Consider the following 18,551-nt stretch of genomic DNA (forward strand, 5'->3'; position numbering starts at 1 on the left):
GGTAGGTGTGAGCATGAGTCAGCCTCATTATTTTCAATTGCTTCATGTTCTGAATAAAAAACTTGGAGTTCACAGCTCTTGGTTTAAGTGCAGAGAACCTGTGTTTGCAAAAATCCTTCTAGTTTATAGCTGATATATTACGATTAAAGATTTCCCCAGAGGGAACTAATAAAATCTGAAATGATTATTGCAAAAAAATTATTTTAAGTAAGCTTTATGCCCAGCTTGAGGCTTTAACTCACTATCCCAAGATCAAGAGTCCCATGCATGCGGCACATGTCTGGTTCAATTGGTAGAGCCTCTGACTCTTGATCTCCAGGTCATGAGTTCGAGCCCCATTTGGGGGGCAGAGATTAGTTTAAAGAGAGAGAGAGAGAGAGTTAGTTGCATAATCTACCAAGTAAGGCAGCCAAGTGTTTCTGCAGTAAATTTTTTTTTAAAAGATGAGAGTAATCTGAAGGTGTTGGACACAGGGCAAGCAGAGAGAGTTATAGATAAAAAGACATGAATAGACATGAATAGACCTACAGTGCAGGTAGCAGGATTGCCAGGCATTGCATTGTCTCTTGAGCCGTTCTCCATGATTTGAGGAGGGAAGGAGTCTAGAAAGACTGGCTATTGTCTCTGAGAGTGTAGTTTGGTATATAATGGGTACTTTCTCAGGACACACTAACAGACCCAGTGTGTGTGTGTGTTTGTGTGTATATTAAGACCACAGGTTTTTAGACTAAGGGTTCTTTTTTTTTTAAAAAAAAGATTTTATTTATTCATGAAAGACAAAGAAAGAGAGAGGCAGAGACATAGGCAAAGGGAGGAGAAGCAGGCTCCATGCAGGAGCCCAAGGCAAGACTCCATCGGAGAACTCCAGCATCATGTCCTGGCCTGAGTGGAAGGCAGGTGCTCAACCGTTGAGCCACCCAGGGGTCCCAAGACTAAGGGTTGTTAACTTAAGGTCAACTCATAGAGTTCAGGAGGATCTGTGATCTCAAAAGGGGAAAAAAAACGTTCGTTTGCATTTTTACTAACCTCTAGCTAAGATTAGCATTTCCTTCAATTATGCATGTAGGTAACAAACCACGGTAGTAGTAGCAGTTCCTGGGACTTTGTCACCAATAAGAATCATAGGCATGCATTGTTCTATCACACACTTTTTGCAGCTATCTCAAAAGTTCTTTATACTCATCACAGTAATTCAAAATTAGTCATAAAGCTCTGCTAGATCTTGCTATTTAATACACTAATAAAGATTCTCAAAAAGAAGAATCACACATATTATTGTATTATAAAATTTTAATACTTTGGTAACTGTGTTTCAATGTAATTGTTTCCTTTGTAATCTTAGGTCTTTTCCTTTATTAATTTAGAAACAGTATTATCCAGACTGCAGAAGGGTCCATGGCACAAAGATCTGCCCTTAGACAACCAGCTCTGACTTAGAAAATCATTGAAAGTTTTCTAGTCCATTGATTTCTAAGTCTCAATGACAACTTCAGTCATTACCTTTTAAAGATTGATTTATTTGAGAGAGCGCAAGAGCGTGAAAGTGTGTTTGCGAGCAAGGGAGTGGGGAGGGACAGAGGGAGAAGGAGAGAGTCTCAAGTCGACTCCCCACTGAACGCAGAGCCTGACATCAGGCTCAATTCCATGACACCCAGATCATGACCTGAGGCGAAACCAAGAGCTGGAGTCTCAACCAACCGAGCCACTCAGGTCCCCACAGTCATTACGTCTTGAATGATTGGAATAGATATTTGGCTTCTGTTGAGTCCAGGAGAGAGTAACTACCATGGAAAGTCTTCCTAGGAACACTGTCCCCCAGGGACAGAGAGAGGAGTCCATTCTCCATTACTTTTCCTGTTTCCACTGAAAGTCAGCAGAATATGCTGCAATCAAAATATGCCATATTGGGGATCCCTGGGTGGCGCAGCGGTTTGGCGCCTGCCTTTGGCCCAGGGCGCGATCCTGGAGACCTGGGATCGAATCCCACATCAGGCTCCCGGTGCATGGAGCCTGCTTCTCCCTCTGCCTGTGTCTCTGCCTCTCTCTCTCTCTGTGACTATCATAAATAAATAAAAAAATATATGCCATATTGGTATGAGATTATTTTGAGCTAGAGGCAAATGAGAATTCATAGGTGCAAAATGAAGCCTTCCTGGAGCTTTCCTTATCTGAGTAAAGCAGAAACTTCTGGGAATGAGGACTGCTATAAATCCCCTCCCCTAGGCAGGATTTATGGCCATGAAGATGGAAAGTCAGCACCAAAATGGACCTCCACAGAGAACCTTCCATTAATTTTCACCATCTATTGACCTTCCCAGTTTGCTCTGCTTGGAAGCTTAAAATCCTTTTCTTTCATCTTTTCACATCTCTATGGATAGATTGCTCTTTGTGAAGATGCTGCTTAAGCCCAAGTTCTAACAACTTTTTTGAGTTATTTGTCACTGAGTTCTCCCAGGTGTATGCATGATGCATATGTTAACATACTTCTGCTTGTTTTTCACTTGTTGAGAACCCAAGATGGGTAGAGGAAAAAATTGGTTCTTCTACACCATTTTGGAAGCCTCTCTTGCTCACAATTGAAGAGCAAAGGACAAAACTGCTATATTTAATAGTCATGGTTTGCTTATAAATACTTGCTGTCCCAGCAGAAATGGCATAGATAGCCCTTCCAACACTTCGGCTAAAATTTCCCTGCCCTATTATTTTTGGGTTACACAGAGTTACCACTGCAGGCAAGTGTCCAGTTGTTCCAACAAGATGGCTTCTGCCTTGAACTTACATTAACAACTTTATTCATCTCTGTTTACATTGTTCAGCTTCCCAATTTGATTGCAAACTTCTATGTCACAGGTGCTATCTGTATCTTATACCAGGAAATGTTCTTATGTTGTAGGTTGGTACATGTTCAGCAGCACCACTGCATTATTTCTGAAGGATGGTCTACAGAAGCTATTGGTAGTCGTACTGTATACATATAACACTCCTGAAATGCTAACACTTCAGGGATGTCTGGATGGCTCAGTGAGTTGAGTGTCCAACTCTTGATTTTGGCTCAGGTTGTGATCTCAGGGTTGTAAGATTGAGCCTGTGTCATGCACCGTGCTCAGCAGGGACTCCACTTCTCTCTTGCTCTCTTTCTCTGCTTCTCCTCACTCTTCTCTCTTTCTAAAATAAATAGATAAATCTTTAAAAAAAGAAAAAAAGAAATGCTAACACTTCAATTTTATTTTTTAAAAAGATTTTATTTATTTATTTGGCAGAGAGAGAGAAAGTACAAGCAGGGGGAGTCCCAGGCAGAGGGAGGGGGAGAAGCAGGCTCCCCACTGAGTAGGGAGCCTGAAGTAGGGCTCCATCTCAGGACCCCAGGATCGTGACCTGAGCCAAAAGCAGATGCGAAACTGACTGAGCCACCCAGGCGTCCCTAACACTTCAGTTTTAAAGCATCATTATTTGGTAAAACCTGAGTAACAGAGGAATGCCTGGGTGGCTCAGTGGTTGAGTGTCTGCCTTCGGCTCAGGTCATGATCCTGGAATCCTGGGATCAAGTCCCACATCGGGCTTCCCTGCAGGGAGCCTGTTTCTCCCTCTGCCTGTGTCTCTGCCTCTCTATCTGTGTCTCTCCTGAATACAAAAATAAAATCGTCAAAAAAAATCTGAGTAATAGAGCTGTAGTCTAGTTTAATTGTATATCCAATGTCAGTTTCCCGGCTTGGCCCTCTCTGCCTGCCCTCCTGCCTGCTGCCTCTGTGCACGTTCATGATGTCATCCCTTTATTTGTGCTGCAGGCTAGGCTTAATTCTCTATATGAACTTCTGCCTGGATGGTCTCTATTAATCTAGGCTAAATTAATCATTATCTCCTTATGAAGCTATATCTTCCAATAAATGCAGGGTCCCAGTTGTTTTAAGGGTCTGCCATTATAGGCCATCCAGTTTCCTTTCCTTCTCCTATGCCCAAATAAAGGTCTTCTCTCCTCTCTTCTTGTCCCCTTCATCCTTCTCATCTTGCCTGTTGCACAATTGTGTTACTTCTCACACTTGCCACTGGCTGAGTCAGAATTTACAAATGTGAGCCTATTCTTCCTGTGTATGTGAACATCATTTAACAAGACCCAAAGCTCATTTTCTTTTTTAAAGATTTTGTTTATTCATTCATGAGAGACACAGAGAGAGGCAGAGACATAGGCAGAGGGAGAAGCAGGCTCCCTGCAGGGAACTCCATACAGAACCTGATCCCAGGACCCCGGGATCAATGCCCTGAGCCGAAGGCAGATGCTCAACCACTGAGCCATCCAGGCGTCCCAAAGCTTATTTTCATTATGTCATCTCCAAGCCATTTGCCAAGAGCATCCAGAGAAGATGTGAAACAGCAGTTTCAGAGCAGCCTCAGAAGGAGGATACATTGAGTAGGATTAATCCTTTGCATTGAGGAGGGAGGCAGATCCAATCTTCCTAACTAGTTTAGGCTATCTGCTTCCGTGACTGGTGCATTAAATCAGAGACAGCATGCCCCCAGGCCTCTCGCATTTCTTTGTTATCTCTCTCTCTTTTTCTTGCTCACTCTCCTTGGCTTGTACCAAAGTGAAACACTAAAAATCTTTCAATTAGGTTTAAGTTTAAATATTAATGGATGCTTGGGAAAATTGTCCACAGGTGTGCTTACATTAAAAGGACAGATTCCACAGGATGTTATGGGCCCTCACATGTACTTCCTCGCCACCTTTCCTTGTCTACATAATAGGCCGTGATTTGTCAGATGACTTCCCACTAGGTTGTCTAGGAGCCTCTTGATTTTTCATATCCCTCTCTCTTGGGTGGATGAACTTTAGATTATATTTGAAGCAGGATCATATGTGCTTGGTATTTTACTTGGCTCTTCCCAAATTTTAGATCATTGTGTCCTTTGATTATTGTGTCATGGTTGGAATTTCAACAGCCTCGGTCTCTCCCAGGGGCATTACGGAGCTGGTGACCTAGTGAATAGAAAGTCACTTAGTAACTGTCCTTTCCACAGGATTCTTCAGCTCTATCACTATTCCTTATGTAGCTCCCCAAGCACTTCTTGAAAAATTAGGATGTATAAAGCTCTTTTTTGAACTCCCTTTTTAAAATTATTTTATTTATTTATTCATGAGGGACACAGAAAGAGGGAGAGGCAGAGACACAGGCAGAGGGAGAAGCAGGCTCCATGCAGGGAGCCCGATGGAGGACTTGATCCCGGCACTCCAGGATCACATCCTTGGGTGAAGGCAGGCGTTCAATCGCTGAGCCACCCAGGTGTCACCACAAGTATACTCCTTAATCCCCATCACCTGTTTCATCTGTCTCCCTCCCATCTCTTTTATGTTCTTGAAGATTTTTTTTTAAAGATTTTATGTATTTATTCATGAGACACACAGAGAGAGGCAGAGATGTAGGCAGAAGGAGAAGCAGGCTCTCAGCGGGGAGCCCAATGTGAGACTCGATCCCAGGACCCCGGGATCATGCCCTGAGCTGAAGGCAGACGCTCAACTGCTGAGCCACCCAGACGCCCCTGAAGATTTTTATTTTTTAGTAATATCTACACCCAACGTGGGGCTCCAACATACAACCCCGAGATCGAGAATTGTGTGCTCTACCAACTGAACCATCTGGGTGCCCCAATCTCTTACTTTTTTATGACCACATTCTATGGAATGTTATTCCTTCTATCTTATTTATATTTATTGATTTTAAGGGATTTATTGAGGTGTAATTGACATAAAACACACACATCGAAGAGTATAATTTGATGTGTTCTAGCATATGTATGCATGCAAAAATCATCACCATGGTTAAGAAAATGAACATCTCCATCAGCCCCAAAGTTTCCTTGATGGGCTTCATCATCCCTCCCACATGTGACTCCCAGGCAGCCACTGATATTGCTTTCTGTCATTCTAAATTGGTTTGCTTTTTCTAGAATGTTGTATACACTGACTTCAAACAGAATATACTGTTTTTCCTTAATCTGGCTTCTTTTCTCAGCTTATTATTTTGAAGTTCATACATGTTGTTGTATGTATCTCAGCTGATTCTGTTTATTTTTGTATTTTTAGAAAAGATTTTATTTATTTATTTGAGAGAAAGAGAGAGAGCATGAGCAGGAGGGAGGGACTGAGGCAAGAGGGAGAAGAAGGCTCCCCTGCTCAGCAGGGAGCCTGATGGGGGCTCATCCCAGGACCTTGAGATCATGATCTGAGCCAAAGGCAGATGCTCAGCTGACTGAGCCACCTAGGCATCCCTTATTCCATTTTATTACTGATGTTGGGTATTTGTTGATATTGGGCAATTATAGATCTACAATTTGTTTATCCATTCAGCTTTTGAATTGTGGGTTGATTATAGCTTTGGTTATTACAAATAGAGCTGCTGTGAACATCTGCATACAAGTCTTTGTATGGACTTGTGCTTTCATTTCTCTTGAGTAATGTTTGCAAGTGGAATACCTGGATCTTACAGTTGTGGTATGTTTCAACTCTTTTTTTTTTTAAGATTTTATTTATTTATTTGGCAGAGAGAGAGAGATGACAAGCAGGGGGAGCAGCAGGAAGAGGGAGAGGGAGAAGCAGACTTCCTGATGAGCAGGGAACCTATGTGGGGCTCGATCCCAGAACCCCACGACCATGACCTGAGCCGAAGGCAGATGCCTAACCCACTGAGCCACCCTGGCATTCCATGTTTCAGTTCTTTAAGAAACTGTCAAACTTTTTTCCAAGTGATTGTACTATTCTACATCCTGCCAGCAGTATACAAGGGCTCTAGTGCTTCCATATTTTTGTAATATTCTATTGGGACACCTGAGTGGCTCAGTGGTTGAGTGTCTGCCTTTGGCCCAGGGCGTGATCCCAGGATCCAGGATTGAGTCCTACATCAGGCTCCTTGCAGGGAGCCTGCTTCTCCCTCGGCCTGTGTCTCTGCCTCTCTCTCTTGCTGTGTCTCTCATGAATAAATAAATAAAAATCTTAAAACATATATTCTATTGAATATTAGGAGTGTCAATCTTGGCAAAATGTCCTTGGTGTGATTACTATAATAAAGAGAAAGCTTTTTTTTTTTTTTTTTTTGTATAGGAGTACTATAGTACGTGTGTGTTTGAGACAAATAATAATGTTCTAACAAATGTTACCTGTTCTTAAAATCCAAATTCCTCTTACCCTTTAAAGAAAACCATATCCCACATTGAAATAAATAAGACGGTAAAGTTCGAGTGTAGGCACCTGGCTGGCTCAGTTGATAGAGCATCCAGGTCTCGATCTTGGGGATGTGGTTTTGAGCCCTGTATTGGGGGTATAAATTACCTTAAAAAAGAAGCAGGCTCCTTGCAGGGAACCGGATGTAGGACTCGATCCCCGGATTTTGGGATCACACCCTAAGCCAAAAGCAGACACTCAGCTGCTGAGCCACCCAGGCATCCCGAGGTGATTCATTCTTAATATTTGCTTGCTTTTGAGTTATCTACTCATGCCATTAAACATTTATATCTTTTGAAGTATCCATGCTTTTATTTATTGATGTATATGAGCTTCTTAGACATTAAAAATATCAACCCTTGGTCTACCCATGAAAAATTTACCACAAATGGAAACTCAGCACTTCTGCCTGGGACTCCAGTTGTAAAATAACCCTAGGCTGAAACAAACCTAAAACTAAAACTAAGTTGAAGCTACATTATTTTGTAAATTGCAGCATCCTATTGACCACTTTTCAGTTTCTCACATTACCACTCCTAAAAACAATGTTCTAAGGAAGATACCTTCTGCTGCATTCATTTTTTTAAGAACATTTTTTAAATTTATCCATGAGACACAGAGAGAGAGAGGCAGAGACATAGGCAGAGGGAGAAGCAGGCTCCATGCAAGGAGCCCAATGCGGGACTTGATCCCAGGATCCCCGGATCACACCCTGAGCCAAAGGCAGACGTTCAACCACTGATCCACCCAGGTGCCCTTACTCCATTCATATTTTAGCTATTTGCACCCATGCCCTTTCTGTTCCCCCAACTTAAAATACTTTTTACATTTTGTAAGGGCTTGTGTGAGGTCAGAAGCCCTGTCCCCAGAAAGTTGATCCTGAACCAGAGCTTAGTGTATGTCTTAGTGTATAGGAAGTGTATTCAGGATCGTTCTTAGGATCCACATCTGAGGAAGTGAAGGAGGAAGGCTTGGTGGAGGTGAACTGTGCTAGAGAAATAGCAAAGGACTCAGCTCATCCCCCAGGGAGCTCTGAAGCTGGGATGTCCCTTCGGAGCTGCTACTGACCCTGAGATGAGGGGACCAGGCTTTCCACTCTAACCTTGTCCAGTCAGTGGTTGAGGTCCACTCCAAGAAAAGGAGCATGACCTTGAGGCAGTTGATTCTTTTTGGCTTTTGGCAACTCCTGGGCAGGTCTAAACTGAGATATACCAGCCACCAATGTTCCTGGCAGCTGGGATAATAAATGTCTCAGTCCTCAAGGTGGAATCTGGGATGATGGATCATAACAGGCTTGAAAACGCTGGCAAGACCCACAGTTTTGGGGGGGAACAAGGAACTTCTTCTCTGCAGTATATGGTCTTCCACAGGCCTGAGAGGGGTTGACTGTGGCTTTGTTAAACCTAATCTGCTCTCAGGTCTTCTTTGCATTCTGGGTCCTATCCAGTGCTTTACCTTAGAACTCTGGATGGAGTTCAGGTTCTTCCTGGGACTTAGGATCACAATTTCTGAAGCTCATGTTGGGGTTCTGTGGCTATGTTTTATGTGAACTATACATACTCATCTCATTGCCCTGAGAAGAGGTCTGCACCAAGCCATCCAGATCTGATAGGATCCTGGGAAAACTGATCTTCCCAGGACCTCTATATACCAAAGTGGGCCTCACATCTTCCTTTTCCTCTGACATCCCACATCTTCCCTTAACCTAGACCTGACAGTTTTTGATCAGATCATAAATCAATCAGTCTTGGACTTGGAATTTGAAGGAGTTGCTACCCAAGCATTGGCTTAAATGTTTCTGTCAGCTTTGGGTGAAATTTCTAGGCCCCAACAGAAGGTAGTCATTTTGCAAGGTCCTTTCTGTTTGTATTTGTTACTATTTTCAACCAGGGAACAGATAGATATACCAGAGGCTCCTAGAAATAAAAGATGGTTCTTCTGAGAGCTTAGCTATATCTATGGTAAGACTCAGTGAATGCCTGTTGAAGGATCCTATTTATTGTTCAAAAGTATGCCAAGTGCCACTCATAGGAGGTAAGTGGGAGTTGGAGTCATGGAAGATGTTAAGGCAAGTGTTGAAGATAAGGGCCACCTACAAAGCATCTTAACAGACCTTTCTCCCTGAGATGGCCCAACCCTACTGACTCTACCTCTTCTCTTCCAGAATTCCATGGACTCACACCAAGAGTAGTAAGAAGCATACTGCATTGCTCCTGGAGTTGGAGGAACTTGACTGGACTTTTTCCATGTGCAACTGTAAAGAAATCAGGTAATGTCCTTGAACCTTAGTGTTTTCTTCTATAAAATGGGAGCAGTATCCTAGCCTGGTTCTTGCGATTGTTCTAATGGTTTCAGTGTATTAATATCTTAGTTTTTTTTAAATATCTTAGTTCTTGAATATCATTAAAACACAAGGTGTTCCACTTGAGTCAGTTTTTCAGGTAACAGAACCATCTACTATATTGCCTAATGTAACCTATTTTGAGTGGAAATCTTTTAGAAACTACATTATACATTTTATTGTTATACATTATACATCTTTCAGAAACTACACGATACATAATACATGGAAGTTTTTGAAAGTAGTTCACAATAAACATAATCTTTTTGGTGACTTAGGCACCATTGTGAATATCCACCATTGTACTTTGATATCATGTGCTCCATATAAACTGTGTGTTTTTTCTCCATTTTAACTTTCTGTTGAAATACACTGTGTATCCAGAAAATTGCACAAACTGAACACAACCAGGTGTGTTCAAATAAAGAAACAGAACATTAACATCACTCCAGAAGGCTGACTCATGCTCCCTTATAGTCATTACATACCCTCCCTTAAGAGAAACCATCATCCTGACTTCTAGTAACATAGATGAGTTTTGCCTTAAATGTTACCTCATTATAATTATTTATTATTTTTTTAACGATTTTATTTATTTGAGAGAAAAAGAGAGGGACCACAAGCAGGGAGAAGGGCAAAGGGAGAGGGAGAAGCAGACTCCCTGCTGAGCAGGGAGCCTGATGTGGGGCTTGATCCCAGGACCCCTGGATCATGACCTGAGCCAAAGGCAGACAGTTAATTGACTGAACCACCCAGGCGCCCCATAATTATTTTTATTTGACAAGGAGAATTTATTATCTCTTCTTACTCTCTCACAACTTTTACGTAATTCAGTCCATTTTGACTCTGCTCTGTTGTTCATTGGCTAATTGTTTTTCATCAATTCATTTATTCAAGCTACATTTTTTTAGTACTTGCTGTATTCCAGGCACTGTTCTAAGAACTGAGGACAAGACACATATAGTCCTTGCCCTCATGGAATCTACATGGGGAAGACGGACAACAAAAGTAAACACATGAAAGTACTACAGATTGTCCTAGGGTTTAGGATAGGAATCTTTTTTTTTTTTTTTTTATTGGTGTTCAATTTACTAACATACAGAATAACACCCAGTGCCCGTCACCCATTCACTCCCACCCCCCGCCCTCCTCCCCTTCTACCACCCCTAGTTCGTTTCCCAGAGTTAGCAGTCTTTACGTTCTGTCTCCCTTTCTGATATTTCCCACACATTTCTTCTCCCTTCCCTTATTTTCCCTTTCACTATTATTTATATTCCCCAAATGAATGAGACCATATAATGTTTGTCCTTCTCCGACTGACTTACTTCACTCAGCATAATACCCTCCAGTTCCATCCACGTTGAAGCAAATGGTGGGTATTTGTCATTTCTAATAGCTGAGTAATATTCCATTGTATACATAAACCACATCTTCTTTATCCATTCATCTTTCGTTGGACACCGAGGCTCCTTCCACAGTTTGGCTATCGTGGCCATTGCTGCTAGAAACATCGGGGTGCAGGTGTCCCGGCGTTTCATTGCATTTGTATCTTTGGGGTAAATCCCCAACAGTGCAATTGCTGGGTCGTAGGGCAGGTCTATTTTTAACTCTTTGAGGAACCTCCACACAGTTTTCCAGAGTGGCTGCACCAGTTCACATTCCCACCAACAGTGTAGGAGGGTTCCCTTTTCTCCACATCCTCTCCAACATTTGTGGTTTCCTGCCTTGTTAATTTTCCCTATTCTCACTGGTGTGAGGTGGTATCTCATTGTAGTTTTGATTTGTATTTCCCTGATGGCAAGTGATGCAGAGCATTTTCTCATATGCATGTTGGCCATGTCTATGTCTTCCTCTGTGAGATTTCTGTTCATGTCTTTTGCCCATTTCATGATTGGATTGTTTGTTTCTTTGGTGTTGAGTTTAATAAGTTCTTTATAGATCTTGGAAACTAGCCCTTTATCTGATATGTCATTTGCAAATATCTTCTCCCATTCTGTAGGTTGTCTTTGAGTTTTGTTGACTGTATCCTTTGCTGTGCAAAAGCTTCTTATCTTGATGAAGTCCCAATAGTTCATTTTTGCTTTTGTTTCTTTTGCCTTTGTGGATGTATCTTGCAAGAAGTTACTATGGCCGAGTTCAAAAAGGGTGTTGCCTGTGTTCTTCTCTAGGATTTTGATGGAATCTTGTCTCACATTTAGATCTTTCATCCATTTTGAGTTTATCTTTGTGTATGGTGAAAGAGAGTGGTCTAGTTTCATTCTTCTGCATGTGGATGTCCAATTTTCCCAGCACCATTTATTGAAGAGACTGTCTTTCTTCCAATGGATAGTCTTTCAGGATAGGAATCTTTAAAATGAAGAGAGGGATTAAAGTGAGACAGTTAAGTTTATTTTTCAATTTTATTTTTTTAAAGTTTTATTTATTTAAATAATCTTTACATCCCACATGGGGCTCAAACTCACGACCCTGAGATCAAGAGTTGCATGCTCCTCCTACAGAGCCAGCTAGGCACTCCTAAATCTTTAAAAAATGTTTAAGTCATCTCTACACCCAACATGGGGCTCAAACTCACAATCCCCAGATCAAGAGTTGCATACTCTACCAGTCAGGTGCCCCTAAGGAGTAAAGTGAGACATTTTTTTTTTTTTTAAGATTTTACTCATTTATTAATGAGATACACAGAGAGAGAGGCAGAGACACAAGCAGAGGGAGAAGCAGGCTCCCTGCAGGGATTCTGGTTCCGGACTCAATCCTAGGACCCCAGGATCACACCCTGAGCCATCCCAGGACCCCGGGATCATGCCCTGAGCCGAAAGCAGATGCTCAACCACTGAGCCACCCAGTGGCCCCAAAGTGAGACACTGTTGATGGAGTCGCACAAACGTGTTTTTCAGGAGTCAGATAGAAATTAAATAAGAGGCAGTCAGGCAAAAAGCCAGGGGAAATATGCTCTATGCAGAGGAACAGGAAGCTCAGAGGCTCGGAGTTGATATAGAGTTTAGCATATTCTAGAAACTTAGACGGGGCCCATGTGGAGGAGATGTTTTGAAGAAGGGAAAAATGTACTAAGATGAATTTGGAAAGGTGAACAGAAGAGTCATGTTGAGTCTTTCAGGGCATGGTGAGGATTATGGATTTTATTTTCTGAGCAGTTGGAAGCGATTACAAGATTGTATGTAGGGTCATAAAAGTGATGTAATCTATGTTCTAGTCCCTGTGTGGAGAGCGGATGGAAAGAGCTAGGAACGCATATGAAGAGAAGACAAGTTAGGGGATGTTAAAGACTACACAGCAGGAATGGAGTTGCTCATTCTTAAACCCTGTGTCACCAAACTGAAACGGAGAGTTTTTCCTGTGCCTGAGGTGGAATCTTAAACCAGTTAACCAGGAATTGCCTGACCAACATGAGTTAGGTAATCAGCTTGATAAATCCCTACCATCCCCTGTAAGGAAAGTAGTCTTTCAATAACCAATCTGACTTTTGCCTAGTATAATTTCCTTGTTCCTGCTCCTTCTGCTTGTAAAATCTCTTGCCGGTATAGTTCTTTAGAACTTTCTGTTATCTAGACTGGATGCCGCCTGATTCATGAATAGCTGGATAAAGCCAGTAAGTCCTTTAACATTTACTCAGTTGATTTTTTTTTTTTTGAAATTCTTTAACTGAGGAATGTCTGGGTGGCTCAACGGTTGAGCAGCTGCCTTTGGCTCAGGGCGTGATCCTGGAGCCCCTGGATCGAGTCCCATATTGGGCTTCCTACATGGAGCCTGCTTCTCCCTCTGCCTGTGTCTCTGCCTCTCTCTGTGTGTCTCTCAGGAATAAATAAATAAAATCTTAAAAAAAAATAAATTCTTTAACAGAGGCTATGGCTGTAGTGCATGTGGAAAGTGCTAATGGCTGGGATCAAGGTTGAGGCAGTGGAGTTGGAAATAGCACATTCCAGACTTGTTTTGGAATTAGAATTGACAGCCCTTCCCAATGAGTTGGCTGTGGCGTGCGTGTGCGTATTTGTGTGTCTACGTGCATAGGTGCACAGGTGCATATGTGCATGCAGAGGGGAGGCAGGAGGCAGAGGCTAGCTGAGGGAAAGGCAGGAGTTCAGGTTGGCTCCTGGTTTCTCCTAGGAGCAACTAGATCAATGGTGGAACGGTAGAGCTACCATTTACTGAAGAGGGGAGAAGCTCTTTTTTTTTTTTTCATTTGTTCATAAGATTAAGGCAGTATGTTTTTCACTGACGTATCCTCATAAAAGCTACTCTAGTACTAGGTGAATGTTTGTTAAATAAATCAATTGAAGATCCTCTAAGATCTACTGTTACTTTCTTTTAAAAACTTATTTATTTAGAATGCCTGGGGGGCTCAGTGGTTGAGCGTCTGCCTTTGGCTCAGGGTGTGATCCCAGGGTCCTAAGATTGAGTGCAGCTCAGTGAGGAGTCTACTTTTCGCTCTGCCTATGTCTTTACCCCTCTCTGTGTGTCTTTAATGAATAAATAAACAAATATTCTTTTTAAAAAGTTTATTTATTTTTAAGTAATTTCTACACCCAAGGTTGGACTCGAACTCACACTTTGAGATCAAGGATTGCACACTCCTCAGATTGAGCCAGCCAGGCATCCCCTAAGGTTCACTGTTACTTTTACAGTCAGTGAACTTGCCCCAAAGTCCACACATTCAAATTTCTTGTTTTTAATCTTGTGAGGCCTGGACTGAGGTAACAAGTCCTGTCAACTCCCTGTGATTAAATCTACAAATCTTTATCAGCATTCCTCCAGTCTTCTCATTCCTTCCAGTTCGTTCGTTCTTTTTTTTCTCTTAAAATATCTTATTTATTTATTTGAGAGAGAGGGAGAAGCAGATTCCCCGTTGAGCAGAGAACCTGATTGGGGGGATCCTGATCCCAGGACCCTGAGATCATGCCTTGAGCCAAAGGCAGATGCTTAGGCAACTGAGCCACCCAGGCACCTGTGGTTCTTTCTTTCTTTTAAGTTTTCATTTTTAAGTAATCTTTATGCCCCACGTGGCGCTCAAACTCACAACTCCAAGATCAAGAGTTACACGCTCTCCCATCTGAGCCAGCCAGGCACCCCTCCTTCCTTCTTGTTCTAGTAGAACCTGTAGCCTGGATCCTATCTCCTTTAGTATTGTGGAACAATAAAACTCAACCGAATAAACCTGGGAGATTGACTTGGCTTTATTAAACTGTTCAGGACTCTGGCAGCATCCCATCCTACAAGTGGAAATATGCTCTGAGGAGTTGTACAGAATGGAAGGTTTTTATAGGCAGGAGGGCGAGACAAGGAAGTTATTAGCAAAAGAAAAGAAAGGATTGTTTCAGTCCTGGGCGGCTGCTTTTGGGGGTGGGGGTGGGATGGGGCAGGTAACAGTTTTTTTTTTTTTTTTAAGGAAACCGGGTTTTAACCGGCAGATTATACCTCCCTAGTGCTGATCCGGGAATTTCAGATCCACCGTCACAAGGTGTCATTCTTGGGAGAGGTTAAAGCTGAAATACAGTCTTGGTTTGCTGTCTTGGGAGGCAAATGACTTTTTTTTTTTTTAATCGGTCCAGGTTGGGCTTGTTTCTTTTAAAATTACTATTATTTCTGGGTATTTTTATTATCTTCCTCTCTATGTCTGCATTCCCTCCCCAGTATTTTTAACTCTTTCTTTTTAATGCTCTCCATCAAAATTTCTCCCGTCAAAGAGTGAGGCAAGAGGTTCTCCTGTTAAAGAATGAATGCGGAAAAAAAAAACTCCTGATGGCCTGAGATAGGAGGGAAGCCATTTTAGATTTCCTTCTTTTTCTTTTTTAAAGATTTTATTCATTTATATGAGAGAGAGAGAAAGAAAGCAGGAGTAGGAGGAGGGGCAGAGGGAGAGGGAGAAGCAGATTCCCCGCTGAGCAGGGAGCCTGATGCGGTCCCAGGACCCCTGCCTGTATCATGACCTGAGCCCAGGCAGGCGCTTAACCCACTGAGCCACCCAGGTGGCCCATAGATTTCCTTCTAAGTCAGCATGACTGTACATAAAATTTGTTTAAACCAAAAGCCTGATATATGGCCCACCACGCATACCTTGCGCACCAGCTTTGTGACTGAATAGCCTAAGGAAAACCATCTTGTCCTTGAGATATCCATCAATGCCCCTACTCTCCGCATTCCATGATGTTAAAAACTCCTCTGAGTCCTGCCTGTATGTCAATCTATACTCTCCCGAGCTTTTACGAGATGAAAAAAAGCATGTAAGCCTGTAACTGTTCCATCTCCGGAGCAGCATGCTTCCTGGGCAGCTGTCCTAACTTAGGCTCCAATAAAACTCTGTTAGTTTTAGAGATTCTAAGAGGTTTGTTCATTTTGTGTCGACCAAAGCAATAGCAAAAAAAAAAAAAAAAAAAAATCTCTTTTAGTCTTGTCCTGCTTCACCTCTTGCTTATTCAGTTCTTTCCCATTTCCTTGTCCTCTCATTTTCTGTGGCTTTCAACAGCAGTCATTGTTGCCTGTCTCCCTTTTGCTTCTGGGGCACCACACTCTTGGATTTCTACCTGCTTTTCTGGCAGCTCTCTTTCTGACTCCTTTTCTTCTACCTGTTTCTGGCTGTTTCTTATCTTTCATGAGATTGCTCTTGGCATCCTTTATTCTTACTATGTGTCCTCTGAGTGCATGAGCTCATTTTCTCATCTGGCTTCCTTTACCAAACACAGGGTGAAGACTCCCAAGTTCAGATCTTTCTATGTGCTCTCCAGACAAGAGTCATCCGATTGTCACCAAAATGTTATCACTTATGTGTAGGCCCTAGAAGTTCACTGAAGAGGTCTAGAATAAAATTGTCCTTTTTTCCCCCACCATAACTGCCCCTTCTCCTTTATTATCTTGATCTACAGCATCTTTTACCAGGCTGAAAAATCACTTCCTTCAAGAAGCTTTCCTTGATTGTCTTTTCTAGTTTAGGTCTCCCTGCCGTGTATTTCTTTAATTTTTTTTTTCAGTAATGGCATGCACATGATTTGATACAGCCATTTATTTAATTACCTATATCCTTCTATACAATGTAAGGTTCATGAGTGCATGAACTTGTCAATCTAAAGTTGTCAGGAGGCAATAATTTATCAAGAATGTTTATTTGGGATCAAAGAATTGCAATTCGAGGTACAGAGATTTGGGTAGTAACCTATATGGTGTCCCACTAAGGGAGCAAAAGTCAGGATTTTTTTAAAGCAAAAAGGGAATATTGTATATGTTGTTAAAGAATTTTTTATTGCATAGTTGGCAGAAAACTAGTCTTGCCAGAATATAATTGGTTGCTATGGCAACCACTAAGCAAAATCTCTCACTATAGCAAGTTGCAGGTGTTCAAGCCCTAGAATATTTGCAGAATGAAAGTAAATCATCTACTTGTTTCTGTGATGAAACCTGCTGGTGGCTATCTATTATGGTTTTATTTATTTATATTTTGGGTTTTTTTTTTTTTTCAGAGCACCTGGGTGGCTCAATCGGCTGAGTGTCCAACGCTGGTTTTGGCTCAGGTCATGATCTCGTGGGTCGTGGGATTGAGCCCTGAGTTGGGCTCCATGGTTAGTGTGGAGTCTACTTGAAATTCTCTTTCTCTCTGCCCTCCTCCCCATTCTTGCTCATGTGTTCTCTCTCTGATAAAATAAATAAATAAAATCTTTTTTAAAAAAGGATTTCATTAATTTATTCATGAGAGACACAGAGAGAGAGGCAGAGAGATACGCAGAGGGAGAAGCAGGCTCTGTGCGGGGAGCCTGATGCGGGACTTGATCCCAGGACCCTAGGATCATGACCAGAGCCAAAGGTAGACGCTCAGCCACTGAGCCACCCAGGTGTCCCTAAATAAAATCTTAAAAAAATGTATTTTTAAGATTTTATTTATTCATGGGAGACACACACACACACACACACACACACACACACACACAGACGCAGGCAGAGGGAGAAGCAGCCTCCATGCAGGGAGCCTGATGTGGGACTCGATCCACGGTCTCCAGGATCAGGCCCTCGGCTGAAGGCGGTGCTAAACCTCTGAGCTACCCGGGCTGCCCTAAAAAAATTTTTTTTGAGTATAGTTGACACACAGTGTTATATTACTTTCAAGAGTATAGCGCAGTGATTGATTCAACTTTTTATCATGGTCTTATTGAACTGAGAGAATAAAAGATATTCAGATACTGTGTTTATCCATGTGTTCAGATAACATGAATGTTCTGGAAACATTCTATTTATCCATAGTTTTAAAGGAGATAATTCACAGAAACTACAAGGAGCTACCTTGTCTTCTGGGGAAATGATTATCTTGCTTCTTGGTATTTTGACAGATCACCAGTCCTCTGTTGATTCTGGTTTTCTTGAAATTGTTAAGACTATTTCTAAAATATTATTTCAGCCTGAACATATTAACAGAGATTTTGAGTTGTGCTCAGCATTTTTATACCTCAGTAATTTCAAGGTTTATAGGTAAGCTAAGGCAGTAGTCCCTGGGTACCAGTTTGTCTCAAAAGTATAATTTAATGTCCTCTTTCCAAAAGCAATTATTCTGTGTTGTCAGTATGTAGTTCCAAGTCTGAGATTATTTAATCCAGATAAAAGTAAGAGTGCCTGACCAGTGGGTTTGACAGTTCGCCAGGCTCTTGTGCAGAACCCGACAGCCAGCTGTTCTCATTGAGTCAGAGGCCATGCTATGTGCTCACCATATCCCCTTTCAGTTTTCAGTATCTGGATACACAGGAAGGCTACACTCCCGAAATTCCATTGTGTTTAGGTTTCAGTTAGGTGACTGGATTCCAGATAATGAGTCGCATGTGGAACTGAGTGGAAGATGTATTTTCTGAATGGTATAGGTTCAAGATGGTGGGGCTCCTATGCCATGGGTCACTTACATGTGTAGCATAGTCTCCCACTGAGTGTTACGGATCTTCTCATTTGAGTGAAGAATAATCTTTTGTTGTGTTAGGCTTCTGAGAGGTCAGGGTTTATTTGCTACTGTTTCCT

General features: G+C 42.0%; 1 protein-coding gene across 24 annotated transcripts in view; it reads left to right on the forward strand.

Moving 5' to 3' along the window:
- LOC144308397 (uncharacterized) overlaps positions 1-18,551 on the forward strand; it is a 469,309-nt gene that overhangs the window by 23,736 nt on the left and 427,022 nt on the right. For all 24 annotated transcript variants that reach the window (XR_013374874.1, XR_013374875.1, XR_013374873.1 and 21 more), the window contains one exon: positions 9,375-9,479. Coding sequence is in view for 2 of the 24 variants with exons in the window: in XM_077888793.1 (XP_077744919.1) it covers positions 9,375-9,479 (105 nt within the window). In the remaining 22 variants the exon portion in view is untranslated. The remainder of the gene's footprint in view (positions 1-9,374; positions 9,480-18,551) is intronic.

The sequence above is a fragment of the Canis aureus genome, chromosome X (assembly GCF_053574225.1).
Source record: "Canis aureus isolate CA01 chromosome X, VMU_Caureus_v.1.0, whole genome shotgun sequence".
NCBI lineage: Eukaryota > Metazoa > Chordata > Mammalia > Carnivora > Canidae > Canis > Canis aureus.